This window comes from Micrasema longulum, unplaced genomic scaffold (assembly GCF_059751315.1).
Source record: "Micrasema longulum isolate JH-2025_06_02 unplaced genomic scaffold, ASM5975131v1 h1tg000034l, whole genome shotgun sequence".
In the NCBI taxonomy this organism is placed as follows: Eukaryota; Metazoa; Arthropoda; class Insecta; order Trichoptera; family Brachycentridae; genus Micrasema; species Micrasema longulum.
This window is the reverse complement of record NW_028277241.1, coordinates 115744-137136: the sequence shown is the minus strand read 5'-3', so window position 1 is coordinate 137136 and position 21393 is coordinate 115744. Positions and strand designations below refer to the sequence as shown.

Genomic DNA, 21393 nt, shown 5'->3' with positions numbered 1-21393 from the left:
TTATGACCTGCCATTGGCTGGTTTAAGTCGCTATTTTACACACCTATATTTGAACATCTATATTTCTTCGATACTCCCATCTGTTGATGTTTGTGAAGTTTTGCCGAAACCTTTGTTGATGCGGGTGAGATTCATTGAATCATTTCACCTACATACTAGCTAACGACTTAAAATCCGGCAATGACAGGTCATAAGCCCTGTAGATGCTTAGAATTCTATATTCCCTTCTCTAAAATGTTCTTTATCTTTGTTGTTATATGTTAATGTAAATATTTACAGCCCCCCAAGGGGTTGAATCCAGTCCTTGTCTACAAAAATTTGGTCAAACTTAAAACATCGTTGATATTTTAAATAATTAAAAATACAACTTATTAGCTCGATAATTTTAAGCAATATGAGCCAGGTTCTTTACCAGACCTAGCTTTGGAGGGCGTGAACTAATTTACGAAGACCTGTCTCATTAGATCTACTCGGGTTGCGGGGACGTCGGGAGCTTATATAGAAGTGACCCCCATGTTTCAGAAAAGAATATAGCAGATTTCTTTCCTGTTTGTATAAAAAAAGAAAGCAAAAATAAAAAACGACGGACATAATTTAAAAATCATTGATTATTTTTTTCTCTGCTCACAAATATGAACACTTCTATAAAATTTGTTAGGGTAAACTCAGAGGAGATTTCGCTCGGCCCGGAGTGTATAAGTAGTGGTGTTGACGGCTCTGCCGAGATCAGTATCAGATTAGGACCATGCTTCTGCATGTGCGAGAATGACAAAGGCAGAAATTGATCTGTCCATTTTCCCGACTCCTCTTTGTTAAATTTTACTTGTTATTATTTATGGTTTTATGATTTGTATTATGTCTTGAATATCCGCTGTATATATTTGCCTTGTCCTTGTTTCGTAACCCATCTCTTCATTTCTAATATGCGTTAGTTCTATAATATGTTGCGATGTGATGCTGGTAAAATTATTAGACACTTATCGCTGCTGGAAAGGAAAAGGCCGGAACACATTTTCAAAAAATATAAAAAATAGCAAATTAGATTTTCTTGGATTCATTACTATCACAAAATTATAGGTAAAAGTATTCAAAATAATTCAGAAAAGAAAATTGTAAAAAACATAGGCAATTTTCACTGAAGAATTTATGACACATTTCTTAATTAAAACGCTAGCGAGCAACTGGACACTTATTACGTAAGACGATAAAAGATTTTCTGATGTTTTCCAATATACAAAAACTTAAATTTTGCCCCATCAAGATGTTACTATTGTCAAAAGGAAATCTTCATCCATCTTTCCCATTATGCACCTAATGGTGCACAGGGAACTGCATTAGTATACCAACTGTGGCGTATCTTGATCATTTTTGTTACACGAAGGTAAGATGATCAGTCTCGGGCTTCACCTGCAAGTCTCGGGGACTGTGAAATATTGAGGTGTAAAACAACTTTCTAGGTAAATATTTCATGTCAACCATGTCGGGAATCGAACCCGAAACCTCTTGTATGGTAGCTTAATACTCCATTTGAACATTAAAACTCAAGTTAGGAGATCTTATTGTAGAATAATCTTAAAACAGCGGAATATTATTCAATTATACTTATCTAAAATTTAGACACTTTCAAATGTCTCTCGATATAAATAGACCACTTATGGCGCTGCAACCCCCTTTCCATTCCAGCTTTGATATAGAAATGCATTCTTACAAAAAATATGTTTTAGAATGTGTTAAAAATAGAGTTGAATAGAGTTGAAGCTTATTTTGATTGTTAAATATCTCGTTAGTTTAATCGGCTTCTTGTCAATTTTGTAAAATACGCCTTTTCTTTCAAATAAATAAATTTTGTAACCGAGCAAACATTTGGATTTAAACAATAGGCGTATTAGTAATAACCAGCAAGAACTTGCTCCTCGTCAGAAATCAGAGCATACAATTATTGCTACCCGTTAACAGCTCCTATCTGTTATTCGATTCCATCGTAATTGGAAACGAAGAGCTAAAATCCCAACCGTCCATGTGCTACGTAGCTGCAAGACGTGTTCGGATACTTATTGCACAGCGCCCTTGAGATGATTTTCACAAAAATGGCGCCATATAAATTATCCGTAATAATAACTAACAGATTGCTAAATTCGATAGCTAGCGTCACAAGTTTAAGATACACCCAATTGCAAATTTTTTGCAATCCACCAAAGCGTAACACGGCCGGTGTTAGCGTGTATTGCGAGATGATGAGATGGTACGAGGCGAGCTCGAGGATAGATTGCATCAGTGTGTCCCTGTCCGGTGTAGGTGCGCCCGTGGCGACGGTGGCGCTCTCTGGGGGCGACAGCAAATTGGGCGCCGGCGACGCCAACAAAATGTTTAACGCCGCCGCGACTAAGAATAACAAGGCCAAAGGTTTGTCCGCACCACATTACATCATACTTACTAACATTACATAGCAGACTGACCATGCCTCCCCCTGTAACAACTGAATTGTGCTGCGCAAGATACGACTCCTCTCCTTTATACACCACTAATACTGCTATTATAACAGGTATTCTAACTTACCCCTTTATAATATTTTTAATTGAATCGGCATTCACTTTGTAACACTTCATTATAAATTATTATGAAAATAAAACTTTGTTATTAGTGTTACACAATTTTTATTCTTCTACAAGAACACTACTATAGTTTCGGGAGAGCACTCCTCCCATCGACGGATGATATAAAACTAATATAGTAAACACAGAATATTGTTCACAATGTCATAGAAGTAACCCCTTTATAACTCAACTTCTTTAAAGTACAAAAATACCAGGTGTTTTGATAGCTTTCTACGAATAACGATGAGTAACAAAAAAACCTTTTTTGTCTCTGAAAGATTCTGATAGTATTTTTCCTCCTGAATTCAAATATGATACCGGTTTTTATAATTCCAAACATACTTTCTGCATTCTTAACTGCACGATATTTGAACATTCTGACTTACCTAGAAACTGCGAGTAACATTTTTGAACGCTTACCAAGCTGCATTCTCCGGTGGATTTAATTGTACCTCAAACTTTGCATTAGTGATCTTATTCGTTGACCCAAAATATTCCTTCTTTAATTTTAGGAAACCTCTGTTTGTTGATGTACAGGAAACCGAGAGTATTGTCTGTGGCCTTGACTAAATTCTGCGGGTGATGGAGAATTCCGAATACATATTTGAAAACAGGATAAAAATACTGCATTAAGGGCACCTATTGGTACTCATAATTGTTGACCGGTATAATAACCATGCATTTTTTTAGTTTTTCAAAATTTTCGTAATGAAATTTAAAAAAACAGTAGAAAATTGGAATGTGTCATTCATTCATTTGTCTTATAATGCCTCCAGATATTCTCAAGTGTCAAAGAAATTTGAAATATTTTGAAACAATTGTTTAGCTTATGTGAAGCGAAAAACATGCACTTAATAGCATATAAATATTTGAAATACGGGTCCCTGTTAATTTCCTATTGGAATATCAGATCAACTTTCTAGCAACCAACAAACATCATGTAGTCATCTATTTACTCCCGTCAATATATTTTCTCAAATATACTCGAATCGCACTCAATGTGTGTAACCTGTGGTGTAACATTGATTTAAAATGAACTTTGGTATTTATTTTGGATTTTATAAGCACTGAAACGGTTTGTAACAAAACTGTCACATGATCCTATAAAGGGTTAAGGGGATGCGCGGTCTGACCTTTCTTCATACAAACATTACTATTATTTATTAAGGAAATCACATACAGTCTTTATATAAATGCATGGTACAAAAGAACAATTTAAAAAAGTAAGACCAATTACAGATTTCACACTAATTTATTATGAATGCAGAAAGAGAGGGAAAAATATTTGAATTCTAAAAAAGTAAAAATATAAATATTAAATAAAAAGTACATAAAAGGGAGAAGACATTGTATAGCTCCAGCTCTACTTTCCTCCCTCTCTCTCTGCTTCCATGAACATTTATATTTCTTAGTAAAAATTCACAACCAACAATAATTAATTAGATGCAGGTAGTAGATGTACATATGAATAAGTATAAATTATGAGTTAAAATTAAAAGTTAAAATTAAAATCAAAAGTAAAACTTAAACATGCACTGATTATATTATGAAAATATTCTGTTGCTTAAGAAATAAATGAAAAAGTATAGGGGATGGAGGGAGGGGGTAAGTAAGGGGTAGTCTTGAAACCGGTTGACATAGAAAAGTCGGTAAGTGGTTATATACAAATATTTAATAACATTTAGTAAAATGTTTGACCACGAAGTTAATGCTTTAAATATTAATAATAAAATTATTTTATATTTTTACTGGATATTCCAAATTTGTGGATTAAAGTATCGCTCGTCTTTTCTTTCTATAATAAATTACAATGAACTTCCATCGAGAATTTTCACTTACAAACTTAAATGCAAGATACTTAGCCATACAACACGGATTTGTAAAAGTTGTGCTATGTAAATTATCCATAATAATAATACAATCATCATCCTCCTCTCGGCTCCCACTGGTGCATGCGCTGCATTTCTAGACCGAATGCATCGCCGCTCTCCCCGGACTATAATGACTTGGACACGCACACAACTTTGTTGACTCGCTTATTTATCCACATATATTTCGATGCTGGTAGAATTATCCCCATAGTAGAAAGAATAATTTATATTGCAGTATAGTAGAAACAATTTTCACGGCTGCTACATATTGTATGTGTGTTGAGAACATCAACTTCAGGAGAGCCGGCAGACATGTGAGAATCGAGACTAAGCTTAGTAAACTTTGTGTGAATAAGTCGTCTTCTTGTTACATCTTAAATCCACATTTTAAATCGGCTGTCCTGAACAATTGACATTTTCAACATACGGTAGTTTACACAGTTGCTTACGATTTGTAAGGTCGAGTAGTGGAGAGTTTTTGTGTTTGGTTTATATGACTATTGAATATTTATTTACACGACGCTGAACTATTAAGTTATTGATTTCAGTATTAGTAATGGAATAATTTTTTCATTTGTGATTTTTAATTTTTTATTATAAAGTAATACAACACCGAGAAAGAGGCAAGCTCGTGTGCTAGGCGTGGGAGATCATATGGACTGTGTTATACAACAACCGATTGAGCAACGCAATGCTGTTTTTCGGTTTTCCAGTTTAATCCTAAGATTAACACAAATATTTCATTTTGTAATAAACAGGTTAAAGTTTTTGCAATAAAGGTAAAACATATTGGAAGGAGAAAAATTATATCAATGTCTGGATTTAATAAAAAAATTTGAACTTAAAAATTGATTTACACAAAACTGTATTTTGGTGCTTAAGTTAAGTATTGCCACCATTCATATCTATCAAATCATTCATCATCCATATCTATTCAAATACAATCAAATGTTAATAAATAAATGTATCCTACAGTCTATTCAAATATTTAATAAACCTTGTCTTTGGTGTGCGTAACAATACGACGATATTAACTCTTTGAGGCACAGGTTTTTATTTCAATATAAAAAAAACAATTACTTTTATTTCTTTGACTATTGAGTGTAAAAAGTTTTAAAAAAATGTAAAACGCTTTTACAGGAGGTATAAATTTGACACCACCATTGCCAGTAAGAAAGTAAACAACTCTTTAAATCAGTCGGAGACTGGTGACTTATGTTAGCGAAAATGTAATGTCTGTATTATGTTATCAATGTTGTAATTAATATTTACCAAGGTTCTAGTATTAAAAAAATTTAAATCAAAAGAATATGTGGTACATTTTTGTGCTTTCAAAGAGTTAATCAATGAAATGTATGTGCTTACACAAGTAAAAATTGAATGTTTATTTGGTTCACTGGCAGGCACTAACACATTTACTAACATAAGCTTATTATTAACATATTACAACAGAGATGAAGAACATTTTAGACAAGGTAATATAGAAGTCTTAGCATCTACAGGGCTTATGACCTGTCATTGGCTGGTTTAAGTGGCCACTTTATACACTGTAACATTCAACATTCTGCCCATATTTGAACATCTAAATTCTTTCATCTGTTAATGTTTGTGAAGTTAAAGAGCTGAAACCATTATTTATGCGGGTGAGATTCATCTAATTAAATTTCTATATTACCTTCTCTAAAATATTCTTTGTCTCTGTTGTAATATTAACAGTTCCCCAGGGAGTCGAATCCAGTCCTTGTCTACCAAGTGAACTTCAATTTGCAATGTAAAGACGAGTTAATGGAAGTTTTTACGTTTCGAAGCAAATTTTTAAATTACTTATTGTTATCAACATTCATGGTGGATCTTTTCCCCGCAGGCGGAGCGGTCGCGCGGGGCGGCAAGGGCGGCGCGGCGGCGAGCAAGCGCGGCGCGGCCAAGGCGGGCGGCGCGGCAGGACGCGGTGCGGCCAGCACGGGCGCGGGCAAGAAGAAGCAGGCGGCCGTCGCGCACCACCCCCCCGACTCCGAGGAGGAGGACACGGCCAAGCCCATGTCGTACGACGAGAAGAGGCAACTCTCGCTGGACATCAACAAGCTGCCCGGTATGCCTTCTTCTTTTCTTTTTCCACAACTCCTAAGTGGAGCACGCGGAATAGGTGCATAGTCACTGTCATCTATATGTATCGTCTTTTGGGTGATTATGCGTAGGAGATTTCGGCTACGGTTGCAAGAGCCATCTTCTCTCAGAACTGGACAAGTGTCTTATCGTCTTTTGGGTGATTCTGCGTAGGAGATTTCAGCTACGGTTGCAAGAGCCATCTTCTCTCTGAACTGGACAAGTGTCTTTTATTATAATGCATACAAACAAATTATGCAAATAAAAAAGCAAGTCACCTTGTTCGAGCCTAGGGAAGTGACAGAACAGCTGAATTTTACATACAAACTAGATTTTGTCTGTTTATCGAGTTGCAGATTACCGAGAGAGTATTGTATATATTTTATTAAACACTCGAGTATGTAAAGTAAATTGGTCAGAAATTAAAATGATGATCCCAATTCTTTGATAGGAATTGCCGTCTGATACACATCTGAAGATTTGTTCGTATCTGATTAATTTCTGACTGATCATTTTCTTATTCCCTCGTTCAATGAGTGAGTGTGTCGGTTAATGATATTGACTGTAATGTTTGTATTTGTCCGCAGGCGACAAGCTGGGCAAGGTGGTGCACATAATCCAGTCGCGGGAGCCTTCCCTGCGGGACTCCAACCCCGACGAGATAGAGATTGACTTCGAGACCCTGAAGCCCTCCACCTTGAGAGAGCTGGAGAACTACGTGGCGTCGTGTCTTAGAAAAAAAACTCGTAAGCAGTACTGTAAGTTCCATACGACATTTTTATCCCAACCGACTCTCTCCCACTCCCCGGAATATTACCTGCGGCGCTCAATAATTAAATCATCGGTCATCCCAACAACTTTGTATGAGGCACTTTAATATATATTTATTTGCACACATTTTTTATACCCAAACAAAAACCATTAAAACCTGATGAGGGAATGCCATGTGGTGCTTTTGCCGTTAAATAATATACGAGAGGGTTGTTAAAGGGTATTGCCTGTGTAAAAATGAAATTAATTGTGTTGAAATTAATTAAAAACCAGAAGACCACAAGAGTACCCAGGGGCGCTGGAGGATAATCACAGCCTTCGGCTTCACCACGGCAGCCCCCGTGGTTCAATGGCTAACACGAAGGTTTCGGGGCGATTCCCAGTAAGATCCCAGCGGTTCTGTACTGTAATTCACCGTACAAAGTACTCTAAGAGGAATATTTTTCTTTAATGAAATGAGTAAAGTAAACAAAAAGGAATACAAAATATTTAAGTAGTAAAATTATATTCATACTTGTGTACCATGTATAAAAAACCTTGCAAAAAAATATGTGAAAAAAAAGAACAATGATTGATAAGTTTTCTTATATTAAAAATCAATTTGGGATTTTTTTAATGAAATTTTTTTAATGATTTTCAAATTTTTTTTTCTTAAATATAACATGACATCAAAATACTTAGAGCATTCCAATAACAAATAGTAAAATTTTTAGTACGATTTTATTTATTCATTAAACACTTTATACATGTTACATACATACAAGGGCGAACATATTGTCTTATGGCAATTTCTTCCTACCTTCCCAAACTGTTCAGTTTAAAAAATAGCTAGTACATGGACATATTCTAGGTACAGAATCTTATAATTTTATTCAAAATTTAAAACAAAACTTAACTTAAAATTTACACTATACTACACTATATAGTTTTTAATTTATCTTAGAAATATCTCGGTTTTATAAAATTTTTTAATCAATAAATAATGATATGAATAGGTACATAAAAATAATAAAGTATTATAATAATATAATAATATCTATCTTCAGAGACTTCGGGGGGTTTATTTTCAAACTGAAATATTTTTCCAGTATTACATACAAGCAAGTAACATACATACAGCATCTCTCATCAGAAGTGGGAAACCGCGAGAGTGACAAAACTCGGTGACTTGTTCTCAGATAAATTCTTAGCATCCATTGACAACACCCTCGAGGACATGATTCAAAAAATGGTGCTTTGTAAATTACCCATGATATCATCGATTGTAGCGTTATCAATGTGCGCATAAAATGATATACAATAGTTGTTGGGGCGATATCGCAGCAGATTCTCGCTCGCTCTTGTGTCGTGTTGCAAGTCGGTAATATCCCTCCCTCCCGTGTTGCCCCCTCCCAACAGAGAGTGCTTTCAGACTCCCCTGGCTTTCTTAATGTGTTTTAACACCTTTCTTTAGTTGTACACTCCACCCGTATATTGTTACCCGCATACTCCCGTCACTACACACCGCTGTAATCTATGAGTCTTGATATAAATATAGCACCAAGTATCAAAAGATCGTTTTTTAAGTTGTTCACGAGAAATAAAATTAAAAACCTATGAAATATATACAAACACCAGACTGATAAAAAACTGCGATTAAATTAATTGAATGATTTTAATATTAGAATAATTAGAAGAGAGGCTTTGTGGTCCCGTGGGTAGTTTCATTGACTCCAGATTAGGAGGTCCAACATTTGAACTCCAGTCTACCATAACTTGTTTCCTATTTTCTAAACACGGTTATTTACGACCAAAAGAAAGTGGTCCAAAAATGACAATATTGAGGTCATTATCGGGTTGTGGTCCTGTGGCTAGTGTCTCACTGAATCCCACTCTACTCCAACTTTATTTTCATTTTCTAATAGTGAGTTATTTACAACTCGTTGAAAATGGCCCTAAAAATTAAATATTTGGGTAAATCATATAAACGCAAATATTTCTTTTTTCTTAAAAAAATAAAAAATTAAAAATATGCTAATATTTAAAAAAAAAAAAAGCTTATTTGATTAAATATTCATCCAGTGTAATATTTGAACAATTTATTCCTCGCTGATTGGTCTACATGCATACAAGTAAATTTGTTTTGTCAAAGTTAAAGCAATTCGTACATTCTTTCATTTCCATTTAATATTAAAAAATAAAAAAATTTGCACCACAACAGACCCAATTACAGTGGTGAATCACATAAAATTTTTGTGTTCTCATCGGGAATCGAACCCGGAACCTTCCGCGTGTTAGTCAAGTGTTTTAGCCATTACATCACGGAGGCTGCAATTATGCTGCTTTAAATGAATTCAGTTGTTCTAAAAAGACTATTTTCTTTGGAATTGAAATGGATTTGGTGTTAGCGCAATTTGATTAGATGTTCGTTCACTCAGTACAAAATGAATTTACGCATTCGTAAATCATTAAAATGAAGAGTAATCTAATGCATTCAAATGATTCATCTCAAATGTGAACATATCAAAACAACGCAAAACAGTTAAATTTCAGTGTGTTTTTATTTCCTTCTCTATTTTGATCTTCTCGATACTTGGTGCCCAATTTAAACCAAGTATGAATTCATATTATACTCTACTATATGTACGTATGATGGCCGCACTACAAGAGTCCGATGAAAGATCTCCACACCCCACCTACTACAGCCCCCAGCCCCAGGATGACTCCTCTCCATGCCCTAAAAATGTCATTGGAACCAAACACTTTCTTACTTATATATGTAGACAATATCCGTACTAACATAGTATTAAGTATTGTTTTACATGCTCGGTTTGGGACGCTTTACCAAAACAGTTTTTAAGAAATTACAAATGTGTTGTTGCATCATTTTTAATATTGAAAAAAATCCTAAATTTTACTCATTACTTGGTTTCGTAAAAGAATTCACACTGCACACTAAAAAATATGTCAAATAAGATTTTTTCAACACATATATTTCAGCCCCTAATAAAAAAAATATTGAGAGGTTTAAAAATTATCGTCATTGTACCTTTCCCGCACCTAATGGTGCGTAGGACACTTCATTGGTACATCGACTACAGCATATCTTGATCATTTTTGTTCAGTCGCTCGATCAGTCTTACCTTCAGGTTGCAGGGCAGGGATTATGGCATAGTACAATGCAAGAACACCTCTTTAAATAAAATTTTCATTTGAACCATGCCGGGAATCGAACCTGAGACCTCTTGCATGGTAGGCAAACGCACTGGTATAAATTATGTATATATTTATAACAATTCCTGAATAATTAAATTTTTGCAAATTCAAGTTATAAAATGTTTGATTATTAAATGCAGACCTTTATTTGAGCTTTAATTTTAAAAAAAATATTTGTTTCAACAATTTGCTAAAATAATACTAATAATATAAGCAACATTTTATAAGTTTATCTAAATAAAATTAAATGTGAGCAATTTTGAACTTTACAATTTAGATTTGAAGCTTTAACTTGGTGGTTATTCATTATATAATTCCAATTTAAATACAAAAGCTTCGTTTGTAACCACTGTATATTTACATATAGCTTTCAAACTAGTTGGTAATGAGAAAGTAAATTGATTTTTTTTGTTCATAATAGACTATTAAACTATGCCAAAAAGATTTAAAAATATATTTTTATGTATCATATTATCGGCGCTATGATTTTTTAAAATTTTGTCATTTTGAAATTACTCCGCCAGTGATGTCACAAGTTCTGGTCTGTGAATTCTCCTGATTGGTGATTTGGCTTCCCGGAAACTGAGAATCTATCACAACACTCTTATCATTGGTTGATTTAGAAGAACTCATGACGTAATTCAAAGTAGTTAATTTTTATGAATTTTTCATGCTTTTTCAAGATACTTCGCCATACAATGAAGAAGTTTAGGCCTACGGGAAATTAGATATAAAAAATGTTTTCTTACCTGTGGAAAAATTAGACCATTCAATTGTATGGTGAAGTTTCTTGAAAATGTATGAAAAAAATGATGGTGAAAATGATTATTTCTATGAATGCGATGCGTGATGTCACTAGTTCTTCCAAATCAACCAATGATAAGAGAGTTGTGATAGGTAACTGGTTCACAGTAAGTTGACTGACGAATTAGCCTAACTCATCGAGTAGAAGGGGAAAAAACTTGAGACGTCATACGCGGAGTAATCTCAAAAATACGAAATTGAAAAAATCATAGCGCAGATAATACGACACTTAAAAATTAAAAACCACTAAACTTCCTCATGGTGTAGTGGTCAGCGTGTTTGCCTACCATGAAAGATGTCTCGGGTTCGATTCCCGACGTGGTTGATATAAAATATTTATTTAAAAGAGTGATTTCACACTAGAATATTTCATATTCCCTCGACTGTTACCTACAATCAACAAAAATGATCAGGATACGCTGTGATTGGTTACCGATGCAGTGCCCTATGCACCATAAAGGGAATGATGATGATGAAACTTCCTCATTAAATGCTCTTATTTTTACCGCACATAAGATAACATTTTTTAAGTGGTTAAAAATAAAGTTTTTTTTTATTTTAATTTTAAGCCTGTCTGAGAATTAGTTGCGAAACCTTTGTCGATCCCATTGTGTACTTAAGAGATTTCCAAACAAATCCACGATTGACTGCTTTCATCACTCGTTTGTTTTTTAAAAACTGTTTTCTTCATTTATCACAGTCCCTTTTACCGAAACATTTGTTATTCCACCCCTATGTTACTTATGATATAAATATAGTAATACTGTTCTCATTTCAAATTTTATCTTCTGTTTTCATCGCCACGATTCGCAAACTCATGTATCATAAATGTATGCCGTCTCGGATATTTATTACCGCTAAGTGGTGGTCGTGTCTGTACAGTTCTGTGTGTGAAATGGAACCAGAATCCTGGACGAGTGGTTTCCGTTTGATGGCTGCTCTATCCGGTCCGTTCGCCTACCACGCCCGAGGTCCTAGGTTCAATTCCTTGTAGGGTCGACGTGAAATATCGGTTCATAATGTGGTTTTACATTGGGATATTTCATTTTCTGACTGTTACCTCAGGTCAGAGGCGGTTCTTTAGTATGTATCTTCATAAGTGCAATACACTGCCAACATGTGTAAATAAATTATTCCGAAATATTATCTACTACTCAATCCTACGACTACCAAAACTGGAGTCCCGATTTTAAAAAAAAGACATAGGGTTGTTGGAGAAAGTCCAGAGAATAGCAACTAAAATGGTAGTAGACAGAAATCATACGAGGACAGCTCGGTTAAGTTCACCGGAAGAGCGGAGGCAGCGTGGTGACTTGATCTTAACTGAGCAATATAATGTACCCAAGTTGAAATCAATGTTCACTATGAATGAAAACCGCCATCTCAGAGGTCGTTCATTGAAACTCAACACTACCTCCTTCTCATCCAACCCCGGGAAGAACTTCCCGACAAACCGAGTCCCGGAGAAATGGAATGGCCTTCCCGAGAAAGTGATGGGTGCTAGTTCAGTGAATGTTAACTAGACGCACACAGCAATGTATAATGTTTACTAACCACGTACACTTGTACACTTGATATACACGCATCGGCTTAATAGCTGCTAATGTATTATTATTAATAATATTAATAATTATTAATACAGAATACAGAGAAACTGGGATTTATTGAAACGTTAAACTCGTTCTACATTATATTAATTATTCATTATTAGCTACAAAGGATCTAGCGAGATCGAATAGTGGAAGATTTTATCTTGTCTGCGCACGCTTATTTGTCACCGTGCATATTCCGTTTTGCACAAGATTTTACTCTGAATTCGTATAAAAAAATGTGAATGATGATTCTTGCGTTAGAAAGAGAAGATAATAAATTTACTCTGTGGGCACCTGCGTAGAAATGAAGTTCGTTTATATATATTTTTTTAATGTGAACCAAATATTTGAGTTTGCTGTTTACCATACTGTTGTGCCATATATTTATTTTTTTAAATTATTTTTATGTTTCTGATTCTATATAATATTTGTTGTGATAAACTCGTGTTAACTAAATACTCGTCCCAACTCAACACAGGACTTTTAGTCCCATGGAGTCGGGACTTATGTCTCAGAACATGTGTAATAAACTATTAATAAATAAAAAAAATAATGAACTGACAGAATATTAGTAAGAATTCTTATAAATAAACAACTAAAACAGTGTAAGTCACTCTCCAAGCACAAGAGTTAGTCTCTTTTTTGGAGAGTTACAGTGATAACATTTACTAGATGTGATAACATTTAGAATTTTACAAAAACGTGTACTTTTTATGAAGTTTATGAATAAAAAAAAATTTAAAAATCTGACCCACAAAAAAAAGGTTTCAGCTCTTTTACTTCACAAGAGTCAATATAATGAAGAGTTGAGGAAATTTGGATGCTTAAACATAGGCAGAATGGTGATACGCAATATTTTAACCACCCAATGACAGGTCTTATATATAAACTGCTAAACTTCCGTTCAGAAATGTTTTTCCTCGCTGTTAAAATAAATATAAAATAAGTCAGCATGGTCATGTTTTTAATATTGAAGACATTATGGAAAATCATCTGTACTTAGGTATTTTTTTACAATTAAAAATAAATATTTGCCCCTAAAAAAAAATTTAAGTGAATTAGTTACGTTTAATGTGCGTATAATATTAGTGCGTATAAAACAGAACGCAAACAAAAACAATGGCAGATTTGGCTGTCATTGCACAGTAAGTTCTCATTGCTAGTCAAACATGTCGGCCCTATAATAATATTATACTTAAATGCCTGAGGCATAAGACTGTGAGCACCATACCTTCCCGTAACAGATAATCGAGATACGCTGTGTTTAATCAACAAAGGCGGTGCCCTATGCGCCATCGGCTGTGGATAAGGGTTTTGGGATGATGATTACAGTGGTACATGAGTTTGTGATTTTCATATTTTAGCGATGTTTTGTACTTGTATTGTAGCGCTTGTTGTTAAAACTGTCTTATTTCTGATAGGCAGTTGTAAAGTTATTACCGATTCCTAAGATATACCATCTTGCGGGTCAGAAAATAAAACGATTCCACGAATATTCCATTTAATATTGTTCATATTTTTACTTTCAATGTTTTTATTATTATTTTATTTGTCATACCACATGAAATTTGATAATTTAGTGGGGTTCTATATGGGCTTACCTAAAAAGCTGATTCTTGAAAAAACATGCTACTTTTCTTACATCATTTAGTAAAAGTGTAGCATGTATGCAGTTGATAGTTAATTTTTGAATTCCATTATTATATTCATTGGAAACCAAATAAGTAAAACATGGGTTTTGATAATGTTTTAGCGTACTAAATAAAAGAAAACTCAATCCTACTAAAGCTTGTGTTTGAGTGATTGCTTTTTAAGAGGAAACTCGTTACAAATTAAAATACTTTTGTGCTATTCTCGAAACATTGTAGAATTTAACCGAGTTTTAAAGTATCCACATTTTTTTATTGTAACCCAATTTTTATATCTGTAAAAATCAATGAAGGTTTATCACAATGAAAATGGAAATCAAGTTGTTGTGTTTAGCTTTCAGCTTTGGCCACCTTTGGGCGAAGCCATATTACTGTTATATTCCATTTCGCAAATAAAAGAGTTTTTACAATTTTAGGAAAGAAAGGTGCAATTGAGGGTATTACTTGCAAACCCGGAAAAATCCAAAATCTTAAAAAAGTGAGATATGAATTCAAACTTATTCAGAATACAATAATCATAGCATTTTAATTTCGAAATGTGGCTTTATTTGTGAGAATCTGACATTCAAATTATTGGGTTTGTTGCAAACATGGCAACGTCTACTTGACTATTGCAAAGTTGTTATTTTACTGCAGTTTCTTGACAATAATCGTGATTATTTCATCATTAGTTACATTTGAAATATCAAGTGGTTAAAATAAAAAATATATTTGTTAAAATAAGTCAAAGCTATTACTGTGTCAGTTTTTTGCGATTCGCAAAAGATGGATTTTGCCGGGTTTGCAAATAGAACCCTCAATTGATTTATTTATCATCAATATAAAATAAAATAACAGAATTAGTATACTTGTCTTAGTCAATATTCTAAAATTTGTAAGTACGATTGATTCTTTGGCTTGGGCCGAAAGTTATAAAGTGTCGCACACAATTTGCTTTGGCCAAGAATTGAACTTCAGTCTGACACTGATTGTGATGGCACAAAATGCATTTATCCCAAATTTTGAACAAATTGAGATTTCTATTTTTGTTGTGATTAGCCCCAATTTTACTATTTTTCTGAGAACGGTCGCCAAACACTTCCACTTAGGGATGTGCTGACTCCCAAATGGAATCCACAAAGTGTCGATTTTAGTTCTGTAAATCCACCGCTGGTGGGAAAATATAAGATGGCTTGTATAAGCATCACATTTATGTATGCAGACTTACATCAATGGACAATGTCTAATCACAAATTTAGAATAACCGATGACCGGTTTTATCACTTTTGCGACATTTTCGAGACTGTTATATTTATTATAAACTTCCATGTATTTATATTAAAACAGTAAGAATAGAGAATTCAAAATAATATAACAGTAGTTGAATTTGATTACTTTTATTTTTATTTATATCCCTACAGAGATGAGGTAGAATTTTTTTCAAATTCAGGATTATGGATATTCGAGCGTTTACAGGGCTTATGACCTGTCATTGGCTGGGTTAAGTGGCCACTTTAAGTACTACAACATTCCCCATTCCGCTTATTAACTTAACCCAGCCAATGACAGGTCATAAGCCCTGTAAACGCTCGAATATCCATAATCCTGAATTTGAAAAAAATTCTACCTCATCTCTGTAGGGATATAAATAAAAATGTATACCTACTCCCCCTTGGGAGAAAATCCAGATTTGTACAAGTACCAAAAATAATGTTGATTACTTTTGCCTAAATGACCTTGAAATGAAGTATAAATACATAGAATTTTATAATAAAGATAAATAATGTTGATTACTTTTGCCTAAATGACCTTGAAATGAAGTATAAATACATAGAATTTTATAATAAAGATACCATTCTTGAAGATGTCACGAAACTGATGAAACTGATAACTGGTTTTTTCAAATTTGTGGATTTAAGTATCCCTCTTCTATAATAAATTATAATGAACTTCCATCAAAAATTTTCTCCACAAACTCGAATGGCATCACCATTATTCACGAAGTACGGAATTAATTTGTTTTAAGTGGTATTAAGTAAATAATCGGGCGACCGTTCTCAGAAAAATGGTAGTGTACATTGTTAGTTTGCTCGCGGGTAGAGTAGTGAACGGTGTTGGGGTGACAATACGAGTGTAGTACTGAGTGGCGTGTGTTGTCGCAGACAAGCGCGTGTCGGGGAAGTCCAAGGACGAGCAGATGGCGGAGAAGAAGCAGGAGCTCCTCAAGCGGCTAGAGGACGTGGCCGTCCAGCTCGGCTCCAACAAGAAGCAGCAACCTAAAAAAGGTAACGTTAACTCGCTTAATAATTTATTAAAATTACAATAAATTTTCCTTTCAAAATAATATAAGAGGAAATTGATACATCACACATTTGATAAAATAGTCATAACTCGAAAAACCTGAATTTCCAGGAGAGCCTAAAAATTAAATAAACACGTCTTTAAATCATGAATTTTTAATTGAGTTTTTTGTTTTTGTTTTCATTCTTCAAAGCAACGCCAAACAATGTATCCGGCGAAACCTCTAAATTACATTCCTGCAATTTAGGTTTTCTCACGATTCATGTATAATTTTTTAAGTCCTATTGAATTTTGAACATGTAAAACCCAGTTACCTTTTTTCCTCCGCAATTAACCTCTGAGAAATTTGCAATCCGCACTGCAAACTGACAGGTCAAGATTCTGAGGTTAGTCTCTATTGTTATACCAACTTGTTGATAAGTTTAATCAATAGACAAAACTTAAAAATCATCAGTTCATTTTTTATTTTTTTTATGAACGTTTATTGCTGCAATTTTTGTTTTTTTTTTTATTCAATTTTAAAGATGGTTTTTTGTGTTATACATTTATGAATATGCTTATTTATGAATTTATGAAATGTTTCAAACATCGCTCCATAACTTAAAAAAAATAGAAAAAATTGCTGAATATTTATTTTTCACTACCCCCCATTTACATTTTTTTGTCAATCCATAAAGTAACCGGCAGTGACGTAGAATTTTCATCCTTACGCGAGGGAAAATGCCTGTCTCGGAGCAAAGCAGGCCGCATGCCTGTCTAAATTAAAAAAATGTCTGTCAAATGCAGCGAACGCCTGTCATATGGTTACCATAGTTAAGACTATTTTATCGGATGTGTAGTATGATTTTCACTATACCAAAATGTAATTAGAAATGTAAAATATTAAATTGGTAAAAAATGTGAAATAAACTCCCTCTCTAAGCACGAGCAGTCTGCTCACTTATTCTTTTTAACATATTTTTCTGTCTGTTTACTGAGAAAATTTCGTTTTTTCATTTATTTGTTAGTAGACTATTAAACTAAGACAAATATTTTTTCAAAAATTAATATCACATTATCAAGCGCTATGGTTTTTTAAGTTTTTCAATTTTGAAAGTACTCCTGTGACATCACAATTTCTCCACCGTGAGTTCTGCTGAATGGTGAATTGTCTTCCTGGAAACCGGAAATCTATCACAGCACTTTATCATTCGTAGTTTAAAGTAGTTAATTTTTCTTCCCCTTAAATGCTCTTAATTTTTACCTAACATTTTTGTGTCCAATTTCCCGTAGCAGTGAACATTGGGATGTTTATTTTGTACACCCTAAACCGGTGTAGGATCGGTAGAGCTGCGTAATATTAACGCGTCGTCGCTTTGCTTGCAGAAGGCGCCAAGGAGCCGGTGGGCGCATCCGGCCGCCTGTCGTCCAGCTCCAGCTCCTCCGACTCCTCCAACTCGTCGTCCAGCAGCGACACCTCCTCATCCGACACAAGCGACAGCGAGGCAGGTTAGGCTCCACACATACACTCGTACCGCACGCGCCGTGTAGGGACCGGGAGGGAGGAGGGGGAGCGCGGGGAGGGGGTTCCCCGCAATAGATAAAAACCAATATTTATAATATTGTTAAGTTAGATACAAAATGTAGTTGTATAAATGAATTGTAGGCAATTTCTCCTTAACAAACGACTAGGTATAAAGCGCGTGTGCATTGAAATATGGCCTTTTTATAATATCTTTAATGTAAGCCAATTGGACGCGGTGAATGTTTTATTATTATCATTATATTGGTTTATTCGGATCGGTGATTCATCTTTTGTAAATGTGTGATTGTAAGACTAGGTTAGGTCATATGTACACATATATGCATATATATATATATATTATCCGAGTTGAATATTAGCACGTTATAGTGTACAACACAGCGGGTCGTGCAGAATGTGTAAAGGAAGAAGGCAGACGTTGTGCGGCAACAAACCTTTTCACCTTCTCGCTGTAACTATATCATGTTCTCCCTTGTTGACTTGCGCTCACGTACGTTCTTCCCGGACTAGCCGGCCAGCGCGGCCGGTCGTCGTGGTCAGGCTAACTAACACGGTTGCAAACAGGTGTGGGAGGGGCCCGAGACATGTATAGAAAAGGTTTGGTGGCGACGCGACGCTCCTCCGGCACTTACGCAGCCTTCCTCCTTCACACAATGTTTGCACGTACTGGCCCCTGGCCCCTGGCCACACCAACTGTACTCGGCCCGGCGTCCTTTCCTTTTTCTAGATGTTAAATCTTTTTGTTGTTATGTACGCAGGGAGTTATTTGTAAGCGCAACACTGTCGACGAAAATTATACATAAATTGGCCATATTAGGTTACGAAGCTCTCGGGACGCGTTCCTTCCGGCTGGCTGAATGGTGACCACTGTACAGAGTAACTGTCACGTCACACCGACTCGGGCCCAACGCGCTTCGGATCCGAACGCCATTCTGGGAAGAAACACTGTTGATTAGAGAAATATGTACATTTGACTTTTGTCGAATTGAAAGCGGAAAATTTGTAAATTATATCTTTTTATAATATTTTTATAAAGTAAATGGAATGAATTTTGACCAATCAATCGCATCGCAAAATCGTACCGACGAAATGATGTGCGCATTTTGCTAGTGGGGGTGTATCCCAGTGTCGTGTATCGTGACAGTGGCTCTCCGGGAATGTATGTCGTGACGAGGGTGTATGGCGGAATGGTAATGCCACCGAGAACTATTTGGAAAAGCATTTGTGACAAATGACATTGAAATCAATTGACAAGCCTGATATTTTAATTTCTGCTTATTTCTTTGTGAAATAAAAAGAATGATTTTAAATGTAAATAATGATTTATTAAATATAAAAAAAGTATGTAAGTGTAGTTACATATTCCGAACATATGTGTTTTATTCCACTATCGCATGTGCGTACCACAACACACTTTCTCGTACTCTCCCCGCTCTGCAGAGGGGGAGAGTATTCACCCAACCCATGTAGTTTGGCAATACCATCGCTGTGTGAGATCTCTAATCACGCACAAACAGAATCAACAGACCAAATCGTTGCATTCTGAATCTTACTAACCTCACCGAGGATAAGCTTTCAAAATCAATCTGACAATTTAAAATACATAGAAAAATCAACAAATTTGATTTGAAAGCTTATTCTTCTCCGACCCCTGCGTTGAAAATGTCTTTCGGTCATGCATGTCCTCGGTTTATCGAGTTTATCCTCTGACCGATCGGCATGGATACGGGGGTCGGCCTTCACAGTTGTAAGTTCCATAACTAGGTGTAAACGTACTGAGCAAAGTTAACAAGGAGAGAACTGTATTTAGATTATGGCTATCGCATCTCTAAAATTGTCCGAGTGTAATCTAAGGAGCTGAGAAGGTGTTGCAAGGATCGGTAAGTACACATGAAGTTTTCACATTCTGCATACCGTTGACCAATAATATACTATACTAGTAATATTTCAATACTCGTATTTGCGAGAATATTTTAGTTTTAATACACATTCAAAGAGAAAAAAAAGGAAAGTGCAGTGACGTACCTTTTATTATTATCTTGTTTTTTTAGCTATCGCAAAATGAGTCCAAAACTAACGTATACTCGATTTATCTTTAGTTAAATAGATTCGTTATGAGAAGGCCTTAAGCTCTATTGTATAGAACAAAAGCGTTCCAAATTTTCGGTTTGATTTTTAGTTTAACAACAAACGTGTAATGACAATTCTCAAGCCAAGTACCCGTGGCCCGTTGTATTCCTGTAATCTGTAGCTAACTTCGTGGTCAATAATCATAGAATGATTTTTCTCCGTATGGGCGACTCGATTAAGTTATTACTCTAAGGTTACGAGGGAGTGTTAATGGCAATTTAATTTGTTGGTTTTTACTTTTTTATTACCTATGCAGAAAAATGTATGTGATGAAAATACATAAATAATAATAATAACACACCATGGTTACAAGTTACATAGAAATATGAACGGTAGCGATCACAAAAATTGACAGAAATTGGATTGAGTGTAATTTTTTTTTTTTACAAGAAACTGCGTTCTTATGTATTTCAATTTTAGGGCCATTTTCACCTAGCTGTAAATAACCACTATCAGTAAATGGAAATCAAGTTGTGATCTGTTAGTCCACGCCTCTAGCCACAGGACCACAATCTGATTGAAATGTTTTAATTTTTTTTTTAAAATAAATTCAGTCTCGACATATTTAAATAAGATTACATAGCATTGGCTAGCCTTTTTTCGTGTTGGGGTTTTTTTTTCAACGAGTGAATGTTTGAAAAGTGGATCAATCGATTTTAATAATAAACTCATTGATTTTTTCATTTGTGAAAATTCAATTAACATCACAAAGTATCAAATAATATAATTTTCCATATTTTGTGGCCCCTCCTTTTTGCCTTAATGACGGCAGCAGTTCAAGAACATTGAAAAAAATCACCTCGTCCCATGTATTTTCTATTGCTTTCTACAGCTCTTGCTGCCCGGTATCTGGTGGTGGATCTTTGTATTTTAGCCCCAAGT

General features: G+C 34.9%; 1 protein-coding gene across 6 annotated transcripts in view; it reads left to right on the top strand.

Annotated features, from left to right (window-relative positions):
- LOC148285443 (bromodomain-containing protein 2-like) overlaps positions 1 to 21393 on the top strand; it is a 75143-nt gene that overhangs the window by 27432 nt on the left and 26318 nt on the right. For 4 of the 6 annotated variants that reach the window (XM_088224834.1, XM_088224810.1, XM_088224818.1 and 1 more), the window contains exons 14-18: positions 2296 to 2403; positions 6330 to 6554; positions 7156 to 7326; positions 16721 to 16843; positions 18225 to 18347. In XM_088224834.1, coding sequence (XP_088080960.1) covers positions 2296 to 2403; positions 6330 to 6554; positions 7156 to 7326; positions 16721 to 16843; positions 18225 to 18347 — 750 coding nt within the window. The remainder of the gene's footprint in view (positions 1 to 2295; positions 2404 to 6329; positions 6555 to 7155; positions 7327 to 16720; positions 16844 to 18224; positions 18348 to 21393) is intronic. The other 2 variants (XM_088224826.1, XM_088224853.1) reach the window with 2 other exon arrangements.